The sequence below is a fragment of the Passer domesticus genome, chromosome 12 (genome assembly GCF_036417665.1).
Source record: "Passer domesticus isolate bPasDom1 chromosome 12, bPasDom1.hap1, whole genome shotgun sequence".
In the NCBI taxonomy this organism is placed as follows: Eukaryota; Metazoa; Chordata; class Aves; order Passeriformes; family Passeridae; genus Passer; species Passer domesticus.
The window spans coordinates 19,494,163-19,516,285 of record NC_087485.1 but is presented as its reverse complement, the minus strand read 5'-3'; the positions used below and the strand labels follow the sequence as shown (position 1 = coordinate 19,516,285).

The 22,123-nt window shown below is 42.9% G+C and overlaps 1 protein-coding gene, 2 long non-coding RNA genes and 1 pseudogene across 4 annotated transcripts; 2 read left to right on the top strand and 2 right to left on the bottom strand.

The window, feature by feature from the left end:
• LOC135279718 (peroxisomal coenzyme A diphosphatase NUDT7-like) overlaps positions 1-22,123 on the bottom strand; it is a 211,461-nt pseudogene that overhangs the window by 103,806 nt on the left and 85,532 nt on the right.
• Positions 112-13,310, bottom strand: LOC135279545 (telomere repeats-binding bouquet formation protein 1-like). Its single transcript, XM_064386994.1, is given in 15 exon segments — positions 112-524; positions 1,085-1,116; positions 2,114-2,196; positions 4,987-5,014; positions 5,016-5,113; positions 6,490-6,621; positions 7,699-7,851; positions 8,385-8,507; positions 8,623-8,738; positions 8,834-8,894; positions 9,314-9,445; positions 9,887-10,015; positions 10,196-10,306; positions 11,253-11,310; positions 12,874-13,310. Coding segments are annotated over 12 exon segments (1,128 nt in total). The 5' UTR covers positions 11,287-11,310; positions 12,874-13,310; the 3' UTR covers positions 112-524; positions 1,085-1,116; positions 2,114-2,185.
• LOC135279546 (uncharacterized) lies at positions 128-3,091 on the top strand. Its single transcript, XR_010346763.1, has 2 exons — positions 128-267; positions 3,029-3,091. It is a non-coding gene; the product is annotated as an uncharacterized LOC135279546 (long non-coding RNA).
• On the top strand, positions 13,249-22,116 carry LOC135279547 (uncharacterized). Of its 2 annotated transcripts, none has more exons than XR_010346765.1 (4): positions 13,249-14,570; positions 17,605-17,728; positions 18,228-18,361; positions 18,562-22,116. It is a non-coding gene; the product is annotated as an uncharacterized LOC135279547 (long non-coding RNA). The 2 variants fall into 2 exon arrangements; XR_010346764.1 differs by having other exon boundaries at positions 13,249-14,633.

The following is a 22,123-nucleotide window of genomic DNA, read 5'->3' as shown; positions in this document are numbered from 1 at the left end:
GGGGCCGGGCCCGGGGCCGTGACGCTGGGCGGGCCCCGGTCCCCGCTCGTTCCAGCCTCGGCGTCCCCTCGGCCCGCTTTAAAGACTTGGTGACAGAAGAGCAACGTAGGATTGAGCTAAGACAGACAAATATCCAATTAAAGCCAAATTACAAGTTATTTTATTTCCAGACGGGGCTGCAGATTGTATGCTGCTCACCATCCCGGGGCTTCAGGATGCTCTGTAGCATGGCTGAGCCACGAGACTTGTGGAGTAGAATTATGAAAGGTGAAGCACAAACATTTCCTCTTCATCTATACTGCATTACCAACTCAATTTAAATCTCTGAAGTATTCATTAGTGTCAAGAGCATATCCAACCACAAATTTATCTGGAATTTCAAAGCCTGTATCTGTAAGAAAATTCAGTTATTTTTATAATTCAGTGCTGTAAGTAGCTTTTAAGTGCACAGGTGTGTTCAACACATACTTGAGCTGAGAGTAATAGGCATCATCTCCTTCAGGGTGCTTCCTTAAGAATCTGAGCTGTAAATTGATGACAAAGGTTAGAATCTAAACCATTCCCATGAGTCAGTAATATAATTAAGGTGTTAAGAGAATGGTTTTTATTAACAAAATAATTGTTTAAAACCTAGTTATGAGTTAGACCTGAGAGAAAAGACAAGGAGTGAGATTTTACTTGAGTGAAAGTAGATTAAATGTCATTCAGGAGGACTTTTGAGTTTGGAAACAAGGCAAGTTTAATAATGTGGCCTCAAAACAAATGCCCTCTAGGAGCAAAGCAAAGCAAAGCACAGTTAAGGTTTGATCTGTTTCTGCTATCTAAACAGTTAAATTTGTTTATCAAATAGCTAAACCTGCACTCAGGCCAACCAGGGGAAAAAAGGTGGTGGTCATGAGGCCTCAGGATAGCATAGCTGGTCATCAGCTTTTTATGTAGTTTCTCCCCGTTTTTCTTGGCCTTCATGAAACAGGTGCCAGTTGTCAGATGTGCTGCCTGAAGTGAAATTGCAGGACTGTGTTTTGGAAAACACAGGGAAAAAAAACCCTGAGGAAAACACAATGCTTACAGTCTGGTCTGTTACCTGGACTCTGACGTGTCTTTTTGATGAGCAGGCTGTAAGGCAGAGCAGAGAATGTTGGTTTTTAAAACCTTTGGTCTTCCTCTAAGCTGTAGCCTTCCATTCTGCCACATCTCCCCATAAGTGTCTAAAATCATGCAGTTAAATTAAAACAGTGAGATTATTGCACAGAAAGAAGTAGTGTTCAGCCTTGTAGTGGAGGGAGAAGCAAAGGCCCTGATCCAGGTTCATTCTTTATGTCCAAGGGGCTTGACTTTGTATTCAGTTCCTGCAATCCTATGTCTCAGGTACTTGCCCTTCCATGCAGCAATGCCTCAGCACACTACAACAGCACAAAGGGGGAAGCATGGCCAAGTGGCTGGGAATGATTTTAGTGGGGAGGGAGGGAGAAAAGGACAATTTCTTCTGCAAAATTACATCTATTCTTGCTTTGCCTGTGCACTTCAGAAGAAACGGAGAACCTCCTTGACAGTCACTAGAAGGACTGCCTGAATAACTGATACTTAAAGCAACTGTTTTTATAAAGCACTGTGGTTACTTGACAGACACAGGGATATTCCACAAAATTTCTTTAGAGATCTACTAAAAGCAGATCCAGAATGCTACTTGAAGGCATCTTCCCAGTGCTGGCAGATTCTTAGATTCTGGAAACTTGTACAGTTGAGGACATTAAGAAATCTTCAGAGTGCTGCCATTCTAGTATTGAGGCAACTGAGGTGGTGTTAGAAAACCTATGGAAAGACATGAATTTCCTTCAAACATAAAGCAGAAACAGGGAATCCATCAGACTTTATGGACTACATGGAAAGAGCCATAAAACCTTTTTTTATTAATTTGAGCAGTGAAGATAGTAGGGCATGGGGAGATTTCCCAGTTTAAGAAACACTTAATTTTTCAGCAGCAGGGTAAGGATTACTTCCTGCATTTGCTTCCTCCCCACCCAAATTTCAAGCCAAACAAGCACCTGTCAGCATACACTGACTATTCACCCAAATGATTTGAATATGTTAGTTAGTGGCTATATCCTTGTACCTTACAATTTTTACCATCCTTGGTTTCTTGTCTTTTATTTTTGAAAGCAGAGCTTTCATTGTTCTACCAGCCTCAATAATGTCCTGAAAGAGATAAAAAAAATAAATTATCCTTCAAGTTTGAAAGGAAAACCAAACTGTCAGTGGATTAAATTAGAGCATACCAACCTGGCAGCATAGTAACATATTTGATTATTATTTTATATGTGATATGTATTAATTTGAAAAGAAGGAAGAAAAGAATCCGTGTCATTTCACCCCTCCTTCAGTCATTACCTATCTCTACTATGAACACATTCTGAAGGAAAGGAAAAGAAAAAGGAAAGGGAAAAGGAAAAAGGAAAGAGGAAAGAGACTTAAATGGCAATTTGCAGCAAATTAGGCAAGAAAAGCATGCTAAAACCCTCAGTTAAAGGAAGTTGCACTGATTTCCAAAGGAGATTGTCACTTGAACTTCTGACTTTACTTTGGTGCTTTCTGAAGAGTCTTTCTGTAAGTATTTATGAAAGCTTAAAATATGGTGATAAAGGCACCTATGTCAGGTCTATACATTGCTCTATGTATTGCACTAGTATTCTAGAGCCACACTGAATGAGTCAGTTTAGTATGGTTCATTTCTGGGATAAAATGCCCAGAATAGGATCTTTGGGAGCAGCCATCACTGATCACTTCAAGTTTCCACTGAGATCAGTGGGAATTATTCACTGTTTCAAAGCCCAGCACTTTAAATCAGTGTTAAGTGGCTAGAAGTATGCAGTATCAAAATCTTAATAAAGATAGATTTCCTGGAAAATATACAAGAGCAGTTGTTTCCCTTTAAAAGCTGAAGATGCTAATTCACACCTTCCCATTTAGTGCAGACAGTTCCTCTCCAAAAAAACCCACTGATTTTGGGGTTTTTTTGGGTTTTTTTTAGGAGAATCATTCTAGAAGGAGAAAGAAGAGATGGAAGTCATATAAAGCATGCCCAAAAGTGTTATCCTGTATTTATTTGAAAGGTGTGCTGCTCTTGCTTTTTGCAAGAGGAGGGAGTTTGAGCTCTGCCCCTGGCTTTGTCATGTTGTGTGTTCTGCTGTATGTTTATTCCAGTGATCCACCCTTTGGGACAGATCAGTAAATCAGTTCCTACAGCTGTACAACCCTGAGCATTTCATGCATGAAAATACAAAAATTATAGGTATGGATGTCCAGCAATTAAAAATAAATTCCACTTCTTTTTCTATCTCATAGAAAATCTGGGTTTAGAGTAAACTACAATACTTCATACAATACAGATGCCTCCATTCTCTGCACACCTGTAACTCTGTCTGATCTACAATACTGATAAAAGTTGCAGGTTGTAGTTTCACACAAATCCAACATTTTTTCCTGGGTTTTCTGCTCACAATGAAATTATCTTAAGGATTCACTTTTGCTTTCTCCTTAAATCTGGAAAGATGTGATTAGTTTCATCCTGTTTTGGTAAGTAGGCCAACCTCATCATGCTGTTTTTCAATTGAATTTATTCTGTGTAAAATTTCTTTTGCTTTCTTCTAGTAGTCTTGCAGACATCTTTTTCTGACCTGCACATCCAATTCTTCTGCATTGTTCACATTTAATGAGTTATCATATAATTTCAGAGACAACGGTTCAGCTTCATAAAATATAAAAATCCACTAAAATTTTATCAAGTAACACTTAAAAGGTATTTATTATATTTTAGTATGCTAAGGGCCAGCCCCAATAATTTATTGCAAAATAACAATTTTTATGAAACTTACACATAAATGTTAACACACTTGAAATATAAGCTGCAGTTACAAGAGGTGAACTTGCAATCATAGTTCCTTGTAAACTGCTTTCACAATGCTGCTGTGAAAAAAAAACAAACTTTTGCATTGACTTAACTCTAGGTTCTGGACCAGTATAAGTCTCTACTCTTCTAAAAATCAATTTTAATGAACACTATAAAAACACAGTATTAATGGACACTACAAAGCCCCACACCCCTGACAGAGGACACAAGACTGACACCATTAACACCTTCAAGCATCAGCACTTGATTATTCCCCAATACAGCCTTTTATAGCGTTTTGCAGTATCATAACACCCGTGTGCCCTTTTACCCCCTTGTGACTGCTCAGTGCACTTCAGCATTTGCGCTCCTTTTCCCTTAACAATGGTCACCTGTTTTACACAGCTGCACCTTATCAGGGGTGAGACTGCCTGCAGCACTCTCGCTATTCTCTTACAATCAGGTCTCCCACACACCCCCTCAATCTTACACAAACCTCTCAGTTGTGCTTGCAGCACAGAAATGTAGATACTGGTTTGTTTTTTCTAATTGGCAATTGCACACCCTCCATGCTCTAGAGATCACAGGACAAGGTCTCTCTGTTTCATGGGAGGTATTGTACAGATAATTAATAAAAAACTGAAATGGGGCCAAAAAATACATCCTACTTCAGAAAAAAAAAAAATCAAGATTTCTTAATAGTGGAAATTAATGCAGACACAGTGATTTCAGGCTTGATTATCTCCTGGTTTATTCTCTCCCTCTAGTGCTACATCCCCAGGAAAAGGGTATCCACTGGGTGTTAAATGACAATGTTCATATTTTCCACACACTTTATAGATGGGAAAGCTTTAAGAACTGGCCCGACATGGAGGGGTTTCACAAATGCATTATTGCAACACTGCTGGAATTCTTACTTCTCTTTTTTCTGCCTAACTCAATTCTTGATGACAAATAAGCAACTTTCTGTGCAGAAAACAAACATCTTTAGGAGTCCACAGAATTACAAAGCTGCCACAGTTAAAATCACTTGGGGAATCAGCAGGACACAGAGATGGAAACAATCACTGTCATTTTTAAAGCAGTAACAGCAAGCTTACTCATTTGTTTGCAGTTCTGCAGCACAAAAAGTAGCAGCTTTGATGAGTTCCTCGTCCTGAGATTCTGTCAATACCTGAATCATAAGTGGCAGACCATTGTTCTGAAGCAGCTCACACTGGTTTTCTTCTAGAACAGGACATGGCAAAGGAAAGGTTTGGTTTCAGCCCCACACACCTTAACCTTACAGTAATTTTAGCAGCCAATACTGGCAACTTTCTGCAAGTTTCTGTAGAAAGAGATTTTCATTACAGACCCAAGCCTGCTGCAGTGACAGCAGGAGAGCTTTACATCCCACAGGATGATTTGATCAGAACTCAGATTACTGCAAGAAAACTGAAGGATGACTACTGAGACAAATTATATGATGGAGTTCCAAGCTCATTTAATTGTGGCCTAAAGCATTTGAATAATGACTCTTGTACTTCTTCTCTTCCATTACCTGCTCTTGGAGTAGATATGCGACATTTCAGTGAGGCCTGTGATGCAGAAGTATCAAAATCTCACGGTTTATAATCAGCAAAATAAAATTAGTAGTTTAATCCTGCTCTAGCCAATCTGTTCCTCCTCATTCATTATGTAATTAGCTTAATTTTTATTGTGACCTCATTTGCATATGTATTCCTAGAAATGATAACTTGCTAAACATAGCTCTTTCTTTTTAAACGTAATAAAAAAGGAAATTAGAAAAGTAAACACTTTTATTTTGACAGTGTTGACATTTTAAGAGAAACCTTTTCTCTGTTGCTTTAATCATTTTCCTATTCAAAAGACATTTTCCATTAAGTCTTGTTTCACTAATTCTTCATGAAAAAATGTCTGCTACAATAAATTTCTGTCCTATTGAGCTAATCATTGAACATGTTATTGGCACTCAGAGGATGAAAACCAACCAAGATTTTTGAACATAAGGCCTTTTTCTTGTTTATCTAAACACACATGTGAAAAAACAGGACTACAAATGAACTTCCCTTTCTCTTTGCTTGCACTACTACAAAATACCAACGGAAGTGCTGCATTTGTGCCAGATATGCTTGGGTAAGCCCTGAGGAACATGACAAAACATTTCAGGGCTACCTACTGCTTCTGTGTCTTGAAAACCAATGCTCTTACATGGCTCTTACAAATATTACTGCCTTGTAAGCAGTGGACAGAACTGTATGTTCCAAGGACCATGAAAAGGGTGCTCAAGACAACCCACTTGCTGTGTCTGGATTGCAGTAGCTTTCAGGTCTGGATTAACTCTTCCCTGTGACACCTAAGCCCAGCTCTGAATTCTTGTATATTTAGTCTACTTTTTCAAAGCTACTAGAGACACTTCCTGCTAATAAGCTTTAAAAGTTAAAGATGGAACATTATAGAAACTTTTTTGTCCAAATATTGACACTATAGTATTTAAGAGAGCTGTCTCTCCTTTTCTAGTCTTGATGAAGTGACACCACTGGAGGAGTCAGTGTACGAGAATTTAGGAGAAGCTGACAGGAAAAAGAAAAAGCAAATCTTACCACAAACTTCAGTACAGTGTCCAATTGTTAGAATAATACTGATTTTTTCTCCTGTGCTCAGTGTCCAATTGGACAGCAGCTTCAGCAGCTCTGACACAGTGTGATACTGTGCCAAGACAACACCCATGGCAGCTGTTTGTTGAAACAGTTGGAAGGAAAATAAAGTCAGTCATGAGTGTACAGGAATTCTCCAAGGATAAAATGCTGGGTTTTGAGGGAACTCTACAAACCCCTCAAAGCCGTGGGCCTGCTCAGCCCTGCTCTGCTCCACCTCCAACTGTTCAGATGACCCCATCCCTCCTGTGCTGCTCCCAAATCCAGCCCTGCCTATCCTCCCAGCCTGTGCTCCATGGAGATGAGGCAGAAGATCTGATGAACGAGGGCTTGGCACTGTGCAAGCTTTGGAGATCCCTGCTGAGTTTCTCCACGTCCTTTATCAGCTCTAGCATGGAGCCAGAGTTGAATCAGCTTTGACACACAGAGTATCTGCCATAAGAAGAGCAGGGGCAAGCCCTTCCTGGCACTGGCAACACCACTGCTAGTCCATCCATGCTGAGGCCTAGTCCTGTCACACCCAACTGATCTGAAACTACCCTCAGAACTAGTGCAGGCTTATGCTCTTCCACTTTTGTGGACTTCCATTTGAAGCTCTTATGGCACAAGTGTGAGATACACCAACCATGGCCACGGCACAGGCTCGTCAGGATCACAGGTTTCTGCAAACCTTGTGTGGAAAACACAAGACCTCATCAGGAGAGCAGTACCCAGCCAGCAAACCAGAGCAGGGTGTGCTGTGCAGAAACACCACATTCGTTCAGCTCCACCTCTGAATTACTAAAGCTTCCCAAAGCTACACAATTTAATATCCAGGCACAGGCCTAACTCCAGGATCCAAACTGACTGACCAAATCCAGGCCCAGAGCTCAGCTTTACTTACCCAGCATGAGCTGTGGCATCTTATTTTTAATTTTCAATTGGGTTTCAATTTCACTGTATTTATTTTAGCAACAATGGGACAGTAATCCACCTCAAATGAGCTGAATCACTCCCCACTTACACCTCTGAGTTTTAAAAAACACTGCTATACCCACTGGGATGTACATTACTTAACTGCCTTAAAGCATTCATTTCTACAACTTTTCCACCAGCACAAGACTTTAAAAATTGCATTTGAAAATTACCATAGATAAAAAATGTCTTGCCACTCACAGTTATTAGCAATGCAGGCATCCAGAGTCTTTGTTACTACCGCTGCAAGTTTCATGCTGGAGTGACTCAAACAGGAATCATGCATAAGCTCAAGGAGAACTTTGGCTAATGTATCCAATCCTCCAATAGAAACAAAATATTTCTGCACATATGCTTAGTGGAAAAAAGAAAAAACGTGATTTAAGCAAACAGAGTTTGCAAATTATTTTAGCATTTCACTAACTAAGTCCATCAGAGCTTTTCTGTGCATGTGTTAGTCATTCCATTTCTTATACAACAGAAGCTGGATATACATTAATCTCAAGAAATGGAGTAACTGCATATAACATAGTTACAGGAAAACAGGACCCTAATATGTGCACACAAATGGCAAACATCAAGCCCGAGTCCTACCTAAGTCATTGTTTTCAGTCATGTAAGAAGGACTTCAATTTAGACACACTTTTCATCAAAACACCTCCAAACAGTTTTCCTGACCCTATGAAACGTAACCAGATTGTGGCTATTTGTGGGCTTGAGCACAGCGTCGTGTAAGTAAAGATGGTGGAATACAGAGGTCAGAGTAAAAGTTGGAAGAACAGCAAATGACTTTGTAGAGATTGACAGGAAAGAAAAAACCATTTAACTCTCTAATTAAACTTCCTTTTCTCAAATGCTAAACTGTGTAAAGCTTGAGCTGCACTTACAGTTATTTGCAACTGTGAGACCAAGAAATGAACAAATGGGACGAACTATCTCAGGCTCTGTGCAACTCTCGAGCCACTCTTTGGCATAGGGAAAAACCGAACAGCAAATGTTTTGATTATCTTCTGGAAAAGTAAAAACAAATTACCCCCAATCAAAACCCAATGAAATGAAACCAAAGTGCTACCGCTTTGGAGAATATCTCTGAACTTCTTCCACAACTTTCAGAGCAACACCTACCGTTCTGGGGGTTGTTGACACAGGCACAGAGAGTGCTGCACACTGAGGACCAGAGCTGATAGCAGGGATCAGTGGTTTTAGCTGACAGATTCTTCTCAGAGGTGGAGAGAGTTGTTCTGTTAAGGACAGTGCAAACAAGTCCCAGACAGTTAAGGAAACATGGCTGCTAACCAGTCTATTATTTGTCTCTTTGAACTGCAACCCTGTTTACCTGAATAACTGCAGCAGCAGGCTGATGCAGCCTGTATCTCTGACACAGGTTTGCCCATTTTCTAAAAGAGAACACACACGAGACTCTAGAGACAAATGCAACTGCAGACAAAATCTTAACATCAAGTTTCATTTACATACATACATTCTCTTTCCTAAGCACATATCCTCCCAGAAGGAAATACAAAATCATGTCAACATATTGGTAAAAAACCTTTCTATGTTTTTCTCTTTCTAGACACTCTCAGAAACTATGGGTTTGCATTTGCAAACTGTATTTTTAGAACTAAACCACGTTCTGCTGTTTAAGGAAATCCCAGGGAGCAATAACCTACTTTGACAATTCAGGTTCAGTTACATGCAAACATTCATCTTTATTAATTAACTTCACCAAAACATTACTTAGTCAATGTTCCAAATTTTGGACTGCAGATTGGCAAATAGAAAAGAAATGTTGTAACACAGAAAAAACCCAACTTACTATTATTTGAAACCAGTACTAAGATGACATAAATAGACATTCTTTTCAAGTTCACACCAGAATCCTTTTTAATTAAAAATAAAATGAGGTCTTCAAACAATGCAGAAGTACACAAAGTCTGTTGACAATACACTGAAAACAGAAAGGGAAAACCATTAAGTCCTAAAGTAAGCCACTCACAATCCTAAATTACTATGTCTCAGTTGTGGCCAGTATGTGGCAAGTGGAGACAGGGCAGGACTATGAAGTGACTGGGGGCTTCCCCTGCAGTGAGCTCTACACCAGCCAGGACTCTGGCAAGCTTTGGAACAATCCAGGCGTCACTGAACACTTGCTGCTGAGGCAGAGGGAGAGTGCAGGTGTCTGGCAACTTAAAGACACTCTACGTGCACAAATCAACAAGGCACTTTTCAGTTCTGGGGATGGACAGGGCACCTTCACTGCCCTTGCTCCAACTGACAATCTTGTCGTCTCATTTTGGGAGACCAAAAGAAATGGAGACAAAGCAGGAGCACAAGTAACGTCAGGGGGCCATAGCGCACTCAGAAATACAAACAATATTATTTTTATTACCATCACTCTCTATAATAATCCCCAATGTAAATAAAGCTGCTTCCTTTACGATGCAATGAGCACTCGCCTTGGCAAGGTCATTTATAAACATCAAACCACCAATTTCTCGAAAGTATTCGCTCGCTTCACCTACAAGAGCAAAAAAGAACAGAAACTTTTGCTTTTGTTTCTCTGCAAAATGAAAGGCTCCTAAGATTTTCCAGCATCTCAAACCTTATGTCCTTTAGACAACATTTTTACAGTGCAGTTTCTTAGCATACATGGTGAACACAAATGACTGCATTGCTTCAAAGGAAAAGCCTTTCTTACTGTTTTGTTGGCAAATGGAATAGATAGTGATCAAAGCCTCCTTCTGAGACAGAGGGCAGTCCATCTGATATTTAAGGCATTCAAGCAGTAAGTTCAGATCTGTTTTCATATCTAGGAGCAAACACAAAAAAAAAATCATAAAAATTGTTATATTTTCTATATATTAATCTAGTCAGTATTAGAATAAACCTGTCCAAAATGTAGTATGTACATATATTTTAACAAAGGGGAGAAAGTGAGCCAAAATGGAGCTACCTCACTTCTATTCAGCCACAAACTACAAACCTAGAAATATTGCTGTCCATAGTTTGTTATTTGAGCATGATTTCCTTTGCAGACTAACAGCCCCCCTTTAATATTTCTGGCCTTTAATTACTAGGAACTCTTAGTAAGTCTGATATAAATTGCTAAATGTTAAATTCACAATTGCAAGGTGCATTAAGTGTAAATAATACACAGCCATTAAAGTATTCAGAGTGCAAACAAAATCCAGAGTGCACTTGAAACCCTATGGAGTAGTAAGGAAAGAGTCCAAGAGCACAAGGCTGCTCCGTGGCACTGAGTTACAGGAGACATAAATCATGCAGCACAGCAGCAGAGCCCTCCATCGGGTGGTTGGAGACGTAACACAAAATATTCTCTGGGCACCTACATACAACCCTAGGTGGGTCAACAGACTTGCAAAATCTGCTTCTTAGACACTGGGGTACAATTAAAAGACTTATTTGATAATGATTTCCAACAGTGACAGAATGTATGGTTTCTTGTAAATCCTTACAAGGTTTGGGGGTTATTAACAAAGTTACAATACAATAAAAACATGGATGAATATTAGTGAATTTTTTTTAAAAGTGACTTTGTGGTGGTGTGCTTTACTATGTGTGTAGGTTTGTCATTGGATTTACCCTTCGCATATCCAATACAATATCCAAATTTGGCAGCTGGGAAAAAGTACATTTTCCCAACTGTTAACCACACCACAACAGGCCTAACACAGTCTGCTAAAACTCTGTAAATTGATGCAGATTGTAATGACAAATTATATTAGATCTCTTACCACACTGATTTTTCTGCACCTTTTGAGTGTCCATTTTTGTTTTATCTTTGTTCTTGTTCTACAACAGCAAGGAAAAAGTGTTTTCAGGTCTGTTCAGGTTAACAGTGTTTACAACATATGCAGTATAAATGACGTCATTTTTCTAAAACACACTTTCCAGTTTTCTGCTTTTACTCTGTCATCTCACACACACACAGTTTAATGTATTCTTGTATGGCAAAGTTTTCCTTTGGAAATACAATATTTTATGATAACCCTGCATTTCTAGCTACCAGGTTATCATCTTTTGAGAGCGGACATTCTGCAGAAATCAGGTAATTCCATGTTACCACTGAGGGGCACTGTCAGTAAAGAATATCCCCTGCTCCGTGTCACTGATCACAACAAAGCTGATCCAATTTTCCTTACGAGAGTGGCCAACTTGGCTGTCAGCCAACAACTGGCACTAAGACTAAGAATGTTATTTCGGGGCTGAACACTAGCAAACACTCAGCCTCCTGCTGCTCAAGGAGCCACTAAACCATCAGCGTTGCTCTGGCAGTACTGATCAAAGCAAAGGCAATGAGCACAGAGACATCTTCCTTACAGTGAGAACTCATTGCAATTCACCAAAGACACTGTCACATTACATTTAATTTTCCTGCAAATCCAACCCTGCCACAACAGGCAAAAGCTTGCAAGCCTTCCTCACCTCTTTTCATCCTACTGCCACCACCCCGCCAGCCTAAGAAAAAACAAAACCCACCCAAACAAAAGGAAGGCTCAAAAATGAGTTCACTCTGGAGCTAATTGCTTTTCAGAAGAGTTTAAGACATGTTTATACAATTATGCAATATAGGAAGCACAAGGGGTTTAAAACTGTATGTATACAAGGATACATCTTGACCTTACTTGGATCTTCTGCAAACTACAGAAAGCACACAAAATAGTATTTATGAGCCAGCCTACATTAACTAGATGCAAATAGCTCACCTCAGTTGTTGCATCACAGGGCAAGGTGGAAAGACAAGCAACTAGATTTGCTTCAACTAACATCTGGCAAATGTTGCATATAAAACCCTTCTCCATCAGTTATGGAAAATAACCCAGTAACATTGCTTCAAACCTCAGAAACCACTCCTGGAGAAGTGCAGATCTGCCAATGTGTGTGCTCAGCAGCACTAGAGCACACGGCTGGCACAGTCAGCAGACCAGCCAGCCTCGGCGGGACTCACCCTTCGAAACCCAGGGACCAAACCCCAGAGGGCAGAAGTGCGCGTTGTTGGCGTCTGTGGAAACCAAACCCCACAGCAGCAGCTGAGGCCGGCAGGACGCTGCGCTGTGGAGCAGCACTTGGGGCTGTCCTGGCCTATTTCGGCTCCCTCGCACCCTCCTGCCTCGGATGAGCCGCGTGTGATTTACAGCTCATTATCAGAGCTCCACTTTGACCTCTTAGAAAACACTCCAGATCCGCCCAAATAGAAAAGGGAAAGAATATTTTAAAAATTTAAATAAAAGGGGGTGGGGCGGGGTGGGGTTGGAAGGCAACAGTCTAAAGCAGCATTCTTTAAAACAGCAGCTGCATTCTTCTGTGGGAAGGCCGGGGAGTCCCGAGGGGGGAAATGGGGCACGGCTCAGGTACCTGTGAGCAGCGGCGTGGGTGGCTCCAGACAGACCCCGAGGCGAGGCGGGTGCCCGCTGCCGAGTGCTGAGGGGTGGGATCGCCGGGCTGAGGGACGGGATTTGCAGGCTGAGGGGATGGGATCTGCGGGCTGAGAGATGGGATCGCCCGGGCTGAGGGACGGGATTTGCAGGCTGAGGGGATGGGATCTGCGGGCTGAGAGGTGGGGTCGCCGAGCTGAGGGATGGGATCGCCGAGCTCAGGGATCGCCGGACTGAGGGGTGGGATCTCCTGGCTGAAGGACAGCGACAGCCCCCACCGGGCTGAGGGATGGGATCTCCTGGCTGAAGGACAGCGACAGCCCCCACCGGGCTGAGGGATGGGATCTCGCGGAGCTGAGGGCAGCGCCCGGCCCAGCCCCTCAGGAGACGCCGCAGCCGCAGCGCCGCCCGAGCGCCTCAGGGCGCGGCCGCCCTTGGACTGGGGACAGCCCTGAGCCTTCCCCCGGCCAGGCGGGAAGCACTCGGAATTGCAGAACCGTCAGGGGTGAAAGGGATCTTTAAGACCATCCAGTTAAACGTCAGCCAGCACTGCCACTGCAAACCCTAAGCCAGTAATCCATTCGCAGTGTCAAATCCAGAGGCCTCTTTAACACCTCCAGGGATGGGCAGCTCCACCACCTCCCTGGCCAACCTATTCCCAGGCCTGAACACCTGAACAGTTTAGAAATTTTTTTTTCTAAATTCTAACCTGAATTTTCTCTCAACGTGAGGCCACTTCCTCTGGTTCTCACTGCAGGCCGAGCAGGAGAGAGCGGCCCCACCTCACCGCACGCTCCTGTCAGGGAGTTGGAGAGAGCAGTGAGGTCCCTCGTGAGCCTCTTCTCCAGACTGAACAAACCCAGCTCCCTCAGCTGCTCCTCATGGGGCATGTTTTCTAGACCCTTTGTGAGCCTTGCTGCCCTTCTCTGGACACCCTCAGCCCCTCAATGTCCTTTTTCACGAGGGGCCCAGTGCCGGGCACAGCACTCGAGTGTGGCCTCAGCAGTGCCCAGCACAGGGCCAGGCACTGCCCTGGTCCTGCTGCTCACACTGCTGCTGATACAGGCCAGGTGCCCTTGGCCTCTTGTCCCTTGGGCACACTTTGGCTCACACTGACATGGCTAGTGACCTGCAGGATGTGGCACTTGGCCTTGTGGAACCTCACGCCTTTGTCCTCGGCCCGTTGATCGCGTCTGTCCAAGTCTCACTGCAGAGCCTTCCCGTCCTCTAGCAGATCCACATTCCCACCCAACTGGGCATCTGCAAATTCACTCAGGGTGCTCTCAATCCCCACCTCCAGATCGTCAATAAAGATGTTAACCAGGACCAGCCCCAAAACAGAGCCCTGGTGAACACATTTCAATGCTCTGCAGTTGGAGGCTGCAATGCCCCCACAACAGAAAGAGCTGCCATCCCTTGGCACTGGCCACACACACAGGTGCAGGAAAAAACCTTTTACTAGGTGAATATGGCTGACAGAACTGACTTTCAGGCACACACTCCCTTTCCCTAATGACCCTGAACTCTATAAAAGGTATTTCACCTTCCAGCTCTTTGCACCATTGGATCCTCAGACCATCAGAGCTCCACCAGCCTCTCTTATCCTTTTGCACCTTCTCCCCACTCAAGCTGATGAGCAGCTTCTGTAAGAAAAAATGCAGTTCTGTTGCCAGTGAGGTGAGCCAATTTGCAAATGCGACTTACCCTGCCAAAAACAGCTACTGCCTTTTTCTTTCAGAGGTGAGTCATCAGAAGTAATGAAAATGTGTTGCATTTTAAACCAAAGAGGAAAAGAAACGAAAGCACTCACAGAGGATTCGACAAAAGCCAATATATGCCAATATGGCTTATTCTGTTGGCTGCTCAGTTATTGCAACCCTTTGCTACTTTACCATTTGTCTTGTTTGGAGATTGTGCTCAGATAGTTCAGTGATGGGTACAACAGGAATGAAATAAATCATAGCTGATCGTGAAATAATACAACTTAGGAAAATTTAATAGATTGTGAAGTATTTACATCATGGTGATGACAGTTGTCACATAGAGACCAAAATAAGCCCTTTTAACAAAACTTCATTTATATCCTTGTACCTCAAGCCCCACTATCCATTTGGATTATAATACATATCCATTTGGATGATGTATTATAATGTAAAAGTACTGTCCAATATCTTGTATTGTTTACACTTTCCAACACTTCTGTTGTGTTTTCTAAATGGTCTGAGTATTTTTTAGTTGGAAAAAAATATATATGATTTTGATAGTAACATTGCAGTTCTGTGTTTCCTTTTGGTACTCAGCTGAAAAAATAAGGAAAAGAAAAAGAGCACAAAAAATTGCAGAGTTGAGCACATTACTGCTGCCACTGCTTAAGAGCATCTCTCACAAAAAGCAGACCAGCTACACTGTCCCAGCTCCGTCATTTCAACTCTCCATGACTTGTTTCCTGCTGTGTAGAGCTGAATTGAGCAATTTTTACCTAGGATGAATAACAACTAGTAATACACACTTACAGTTCTCTTGTATTACTAGACCAGCAGTAGGTACCCTTAGAATTTTTTAGGGTATTGCAATGCCATCCTTTAATTTAAACAGGTTCAAGATATTATTTGTAGCTTATTCTTTAATTTGTAGCAAAAGTAAAAAGATTGCTGCACATGGTCAGTTGTCATATTGCACTAAGCGGTTTGTTTGTATCACATGGTTTGTTCTCGCACCCCTTTCCTTTGAGCCCTGTGGTGGTGGTCTTGCCCTGGGTTACTCCCTCCCCCAGCCCTCCCTTCAGCTGTATCCCATTGGCAATGGCCCCTCTCCTCCGCCCCCTTCTCCCCGGGTTTAAAATCTCCCAACATCGCACAAGCGATCTCTTTCCCCTCTCGGATTCCCTGGAGTAGTGCTGCAAATAAAGTAGTGGGACAATCATCCTGAGGAGAAAGGGCGCCTTTCATCTTTTGCCTTTGTTCATGTCGGCGAAGCCCAGGGTCCAGAGCTAGCCAGGGGACCCCACGAGACCTCTCGAACCGACAGTCAGTAACTGGACTGTTGTGTGTATGGGATGCACACGATGATTTCAGTACTGCTTCATTCTGTGTGACTCCAGGCTTTGAGAAAGAGTAATCCCACTTGGCATTTTGACTCAATTTGGCCTCAGTAATTATGGATCTAGAGTAACTTGCTAGAAGCTTGTGAAAAAATGTCTCTGAAGTTTACAGCAGACCTGAAGTATACAGAAGGATAAGAATTCAATGAATAATTCAATGAATACTAAGAATAAGTTTGAAAATCATATCCAGCTATCCTACTGGCTATGTCCCATTGTTATCCACTGTTACAGTACAGTGCACAATATCACCAGGAAAATTGTGAATGTCATCTTCAGACCAATCTATTAACACATTTTATTTTTGATCAAAGTTACTTTCTATAAATTACTAAGCTGTTTTGCCTTTTCGAGGCTCTTGGCTTTTTTTCCTGTTAAGTATTTACATGTAAAATACCGGTGGCTCCTGTATCTGCTTAAGGGAACCAAAATGAGCTTTTAGGTTTTTCTAAGCTGAGGTCTGTTTTGCCTGTTTCTGAAGCTGCAGTCCAAGAGCAGTGACAGAAAGGTTGCTGCTCTGGGAGCAGGAATGCTTCTAGCTTGAATTTAATCCTGAAGGCATTGTACCAATTTACAGCTCTTACAAGAGCTCTGTCACTGCACAGAATACCTTTGGCATTGCAACACAAAAAACTCTGTTTCCGCCCCACAAGCTCTTGATGAAGCTTTCTGTACCGCCCTGGTTATGCCCTCTGTGATCGACCTTTTGCAGAAAGGAGAAGGATACTCTTTTAGCATACTTGTGTTTTCTGTGGAGTGATTTTTCGCTATTGAGTAAGAAATGACACAGACTCTCCAGAAGGATGGTTTGCATAAAGCACACGTCTTTACTTCGGATCCTCTTTTTATACATTGTTCTGATACAGATAGGCCTGGTTGGTCAATTAATCAATACATTTCACCTGATTGGCTAATGAACAAGATGCCTTTCCTATAAACAGTCTTTGAGAAAAACAAGAAAATAGAGAGTAGGGAAACACCACCTGCAGGTTGTTTATGATAATAGGCTATCATTGTTTATCTTCAACTCCCTGAAGTCTCTCTGACTGATTTGGGGAAAACTTATCTAGTTTTCTTGCTCTCTAACCGGACTGTCACATCCATAGTGTTTTATCATAGTCTATTAATATTCTCTTTTTCTCAGTTCCATAGCTACTTACTACTTTCTAACTCATTGATTTTAATAAACCAACTAAGAATACTGTTGTATTCTATTCTACTCTCCCTGTATTCTTTTCTACTCTCTCTATGGAGGAAAAAATTACTCATAAAACCTATATGTAACAATTGCCTCAATCCAATGAAATGTAAGAGGAAACAAAAACCCAAAGAGCAGAAATTCCCAAACATGTTACATCACATTATAGAGAAGCTAATGGGACAGAGCCATGTGGTTGGAGTATATGTATTCCACTCTGTGTTATTAATTTACTGATGCTAAGTATTTCAGCAGGAAACTTCCAGGGCTTCCAGGACTGTCCTAGTGGCTGTGATCATAAAATTATTCATCAGTAGCAAGTGAACAAGAAAAGCCTCTAGGAACAAGGGTATAACAAGGGCATTTCTGAGGCTCTTACTTTTTTTTTTTTTTTTTTTTTTTTTTTTTTTGAGGGTGACTCCCTCTACCTTCCAGAAGATGTCTCTCACCACCAAGCAGAGGCTGGCCAGAGCTAAGAAGCTGAGTCTGCCTCAGATTGTCCAGCCTCAAGACAAGCGTGAGACCTGTCATCACAAGGTAGCCTTTCCCTGCCCTTGCCATTTGCTGTCATATTTGAGGAGGGTGCCAAAAGAGCACCTTGGCTTGAGCCTGCCTGGTGTGGTCCAGGAGCTTTTGATCAGCCGCTGTTTGCCCAGTGTGGGCTGGGCAGATGTACTCACCCAGAGTCTGTACTTCACTGGGGATCAGTGTAAGATTCTCCTTCATGAACCTTCCTCCCAGCAGCAGACCAGCTCTCCCTGCTCTCTCTGGCCTCTCCTTGCAGTTCTTGGCAGCTGAGCCAGAGCAGAGCTCATTTCATCCTTCCCCACCACAGGTGGTGTTTCAGAAGTACACTCCAGTGAGGTCTGTGAAGTGCCCATGGTTCCAAGGAACAGGGACAAGGCCAGTGCCAGGATGTGGAAGTGTAACACTGTGCTGGAAGAGGAGAGCAGAGAAGGGTGGTTAAGGATGGCACCAGGCCATGTCCCCCTGTCTCCACAAGTGGCAAAACCATCATTCCATGTCTTTCTCGCAGGTTCCTCAGCTGGTGAAGGTCACCTTGGAGAGCCACCTTATTTCCAGCTGGTAGGGCCCAGTGGTATGTACTGCAAGGTGCCACCAGGCCTCTATACGACTGTCTGCATCCTCTTCACCCCTGGGCAGAACAAGGTGAGTCTGGAGGTCCCAAGAGACTAGTGTCTTCAGTGGAAAGTGAACCTGCAAGGCTGGTTCAGGGCATCTGGCCTGGGTTTTGAGGACCTCTGCTGGTTTTGGTGGAGTTGCACTGGATCTAGAACTGGGAGATACTCTTTGCCCATGCTGAAGATGGGGATAAATGCCCTGTGCTGAGGCAGTTTCTTTTACTGCAGGATTATTCCCACCAGCTCGTCTGCACCACTGAAAGGGAAGAGTTCATTGTGCCAATTTGGGCTATTGGTGCCCAAGCTATCCTGGACTTCCGTGACCAGCTGGACTTTTTGGGGTGTCCAGTCAAGTACAGCACCAGAGGACTCTGCTGTTTCACACTGTTGGTAACCGGGCAGCTTGTTACCAGCTGAGCACCCAGAGGTGAGGCAGCCCATCTCTCCTTGTGCAAAACACCTTTGGGTGATAACAGGGTTGGGAAAGAGCAACAGAAGGAAGCAGAGCATCGCAGCTGCTGCCCTGCAGCCTGGCTGGAAACGGGCAGGACGTGTGGGGTTTGCTGTTGCTTCCCATGTTTTAAGCAGGATGCAGCCTTTGAGCTGTCTCTGTCCCAGATTTCTCTGTTCCTGGAGGGTGCTGGAACACATTAGTAGCTGGCTTGCACCCTCCTGAGCACAAGCAGCTTCTGAAATGCCTACTCACCACTGTCAGCCAAATAGACCCATTCTCTGGGAGGAGACAAGCACATGGCCTTCCAGTGGTCCTCTCATCAGATGCCCAACATGAGCTGTGTTGTGGACAGCCTGTGCTGTTCCTGTCAGTCTCAGAAGACAATCACTGTTTCTCCTGTTGGCTGAACTGGAGAGGGTAATGCATTTTTGACACCGTATCTGCAAGGAAACCAGTTCAGTTGGCTGGTGGTGAGTTGAGGTTTACTTGATCCCAGAGGTCTTGGTGTAGGAGCTCAGGTCAGGAATGCAGCACAGACCTGCTGTCTAACCTGGGGCAGCTGAATGGCTTTGATTTTTTTCCTGGCAAAACCAAGGTCAAAAGGAAAATTCATATTTCTTCTGTGAAACTTGAGGGTCTGAGAGGAGCTTCCATCAAAGCCTGCCAAAGCTATTTAAACAGGTATGGTGGCTGCTCTCTGGTCACAGAGCAACAGGCACACCTTTCCCAAGCATTATGCTGGGAAAGGCTGTGAGAAAAATCAGAGAAAAGAATGATAAACAATTCTTATCTTCACTTCACTTCTTGCACCTGTTGTTGTGAACATGTGGAATATGTTATGGAGATTTGTTTACCAAAGGGTGATTTCTTAATTGGCCACTAGTAATAGTGTTTTGGATTCAAGGACCAATTGGATTCATCGGACTGTCTGGAAGGGCAATGAGTTTCTTAATAAGTATAGTATAGTATAGTATAGTATAGTATAGTATAGTATAGTATAGTATAGTATAGTATAGTATAGTGTAAAATAATAAAGCAATTGATCAGCCTTCTAGAATCATGGGGTCAATGCTAATTATTACGCAGTGGGGACTCATACTATGATAAGCAGGCTCCTCAGATGTTGTTCAAGCAGGCTGTTGCTTTTGACTGTGCAAATATGTAGGCAGGAACTTGTAAATCCAGGCACAGTTTTTCTCTGGGATTTCCAGATCTGCTTGTGTCACCACCAAAATAAATATCCATAAAATCTTGTATCCTTTTGCAATAGGCTTCTCAGCTGTTATACTGAGTGCTACAGAGCATGTTGGATCCTGCTTGATAGAGATTTAAAGATTTTCTGAACTTCAGGAATTAAATATTGAAGTAGACGAAATAGAGCCTGGGTGCAGTGACAGAGGGAAAGATGGAGCTTGTGATTTGCTGACTCTGTATGGAATTTTTCAGCAGAGAGATGGAATAATGGCTGCTTTAACCTAACAGACTGGATTTATTGGAATAGTTAGTGCCATTTGACTTCAGCTGTTACACCACCACTAAAAAGTAAGATATGTTAAAATTAGGTGATATTTGGGTTTCTTCCTGCAGTAGGTGTTAGTGGAGAGATGAGGCAATTCAATTAGCAGTAATTTTTCTGTCTTCCTTGGGGTGGGAGGCAGCTTTTAATGAGATTGATTCTCCCAAAATCAAATAATTTAATAATGGCAGTTAAGGCCCCAGTGGACAAAATAACTTTTGGCTATAGCAGTTAACTATACCATGGGGATTGAAATAGATTGCAGCCTCCTTGCACACAGCATTTACCAAAAGTGCATTTACCATGGTGCTTTTGAGAGCCTTGCTCACAAAATTGCCAGCTTTTCTCACTTTGTCAGCTCTGTTTCTAAATTATGTCAGGAGTACGTGGTGCTTGGTGTCCTCATGGCCATAACTTTTGCCTAGCTTTGTCAATAAGGAGAGCTGATGCCTGATGAAAGTAAGCAAGATGCAAGAGACCTTTTGTCGAGGCCCTAGGGGGCATTCCCTGGTTTAGCGAGACACAAGAACCTTCCCTCAAAAAGCTGTTTGACCCCATTGGCTCCTTCCTTTGCCCCTGTGTCCCTTGGTCTCTTCCCTGGTTGGCCCTCATCTTGTACTGCCTCAAGACCAGGTGGACCCTGAGGTCCCCTGGAGACAGAGAAAGCTAGATCCTCGATGTGTGAGTGTCAAGGACTCTGAACATCTCACTGGGTGGCTGAATACAACATCTGTGGATATTATGCAAAGGCCCTTTTGGCTTCTTTACCCGGGACTTTACTGGCAGCAATTCAGACTACAACCAATGGTGCCCAAACGTGAGGCCCAGACCTTTTCTCATGGAAAACATCTGCACTAGACCACCCCGAGAATTTGAGCTTTTTCACCCCAGTTTGGTGAGTTTGAAATTTTGGTTCTTTCCTCCTTTTACTCTCAGTTGTTGGGAAGAGACTGGTTAGGATGAAAACAACACTCACCCATGCAGACCAGGAAGTTTACCTCCACCTTAAAAAGTATTGTATTCAAGAAAATTTTTGTTTTCCAGAGGGGGAGTTGAAGTGTTTTCAAGAAAATTTTTGTTCTTCAGATGGGGAGTTAAAATGTTTTCCAAAAGATTTTTGTTTTTCAGTGGGGAAGTTGAAATATTTTTTCCACTGGTTATTTAAGCATTTTCCTTACATTTTGCGGAACTCAGTCCTAACTGATGAATTTTTGGAAGTACTTTGGGAAGAGTTAAAAACTAAGACAGAATTCCATCCTTTATTTAGTATGATGATGAAATGCGTTCTGTATCTTGAAGAACACTTAAAAAATGGTGAACGGCCGTTGAAAACCCCTCTTCGTGCTCCTGCACCCCCTCCCCTGTCGCAAGGAAAGACTCCTCCAGGTTCTCCTGTTCCTGCTGCCCAAGTTGGCTCTCATCACATGGCTGCAGCCACATGGTCGCCTTCATGTGGTCAATATGGTGGAGACCGCATGTCAGGGGCCACAGGGTCTCCCCTTCCACCCTCTGGTCCTCACGCCTCCTCCCACAGTTCCCACAGTCCCAGTCCCAGGAGTGACGGTGGTTGGGTCAGAGGAGCAGGCCCTGATTGTGAAATTACAGTGGCACCAGTCTCTTACAACCCAAGGGAAAGAAACCCCATGTGCACTTGCAGTGCTGGAAAGAACAGTAAACAAAAGAACGGACCTAGGTTTACCTAGGTTGCTATAGCACCACGAGATGTGGCATGGGTGAGAATCGTCTCCCCTCACACTGAACAGCGGCCCCCACAGAAAAGCTGTGACCACCCCACTGCCGCTACACATGACGAGAGCGAG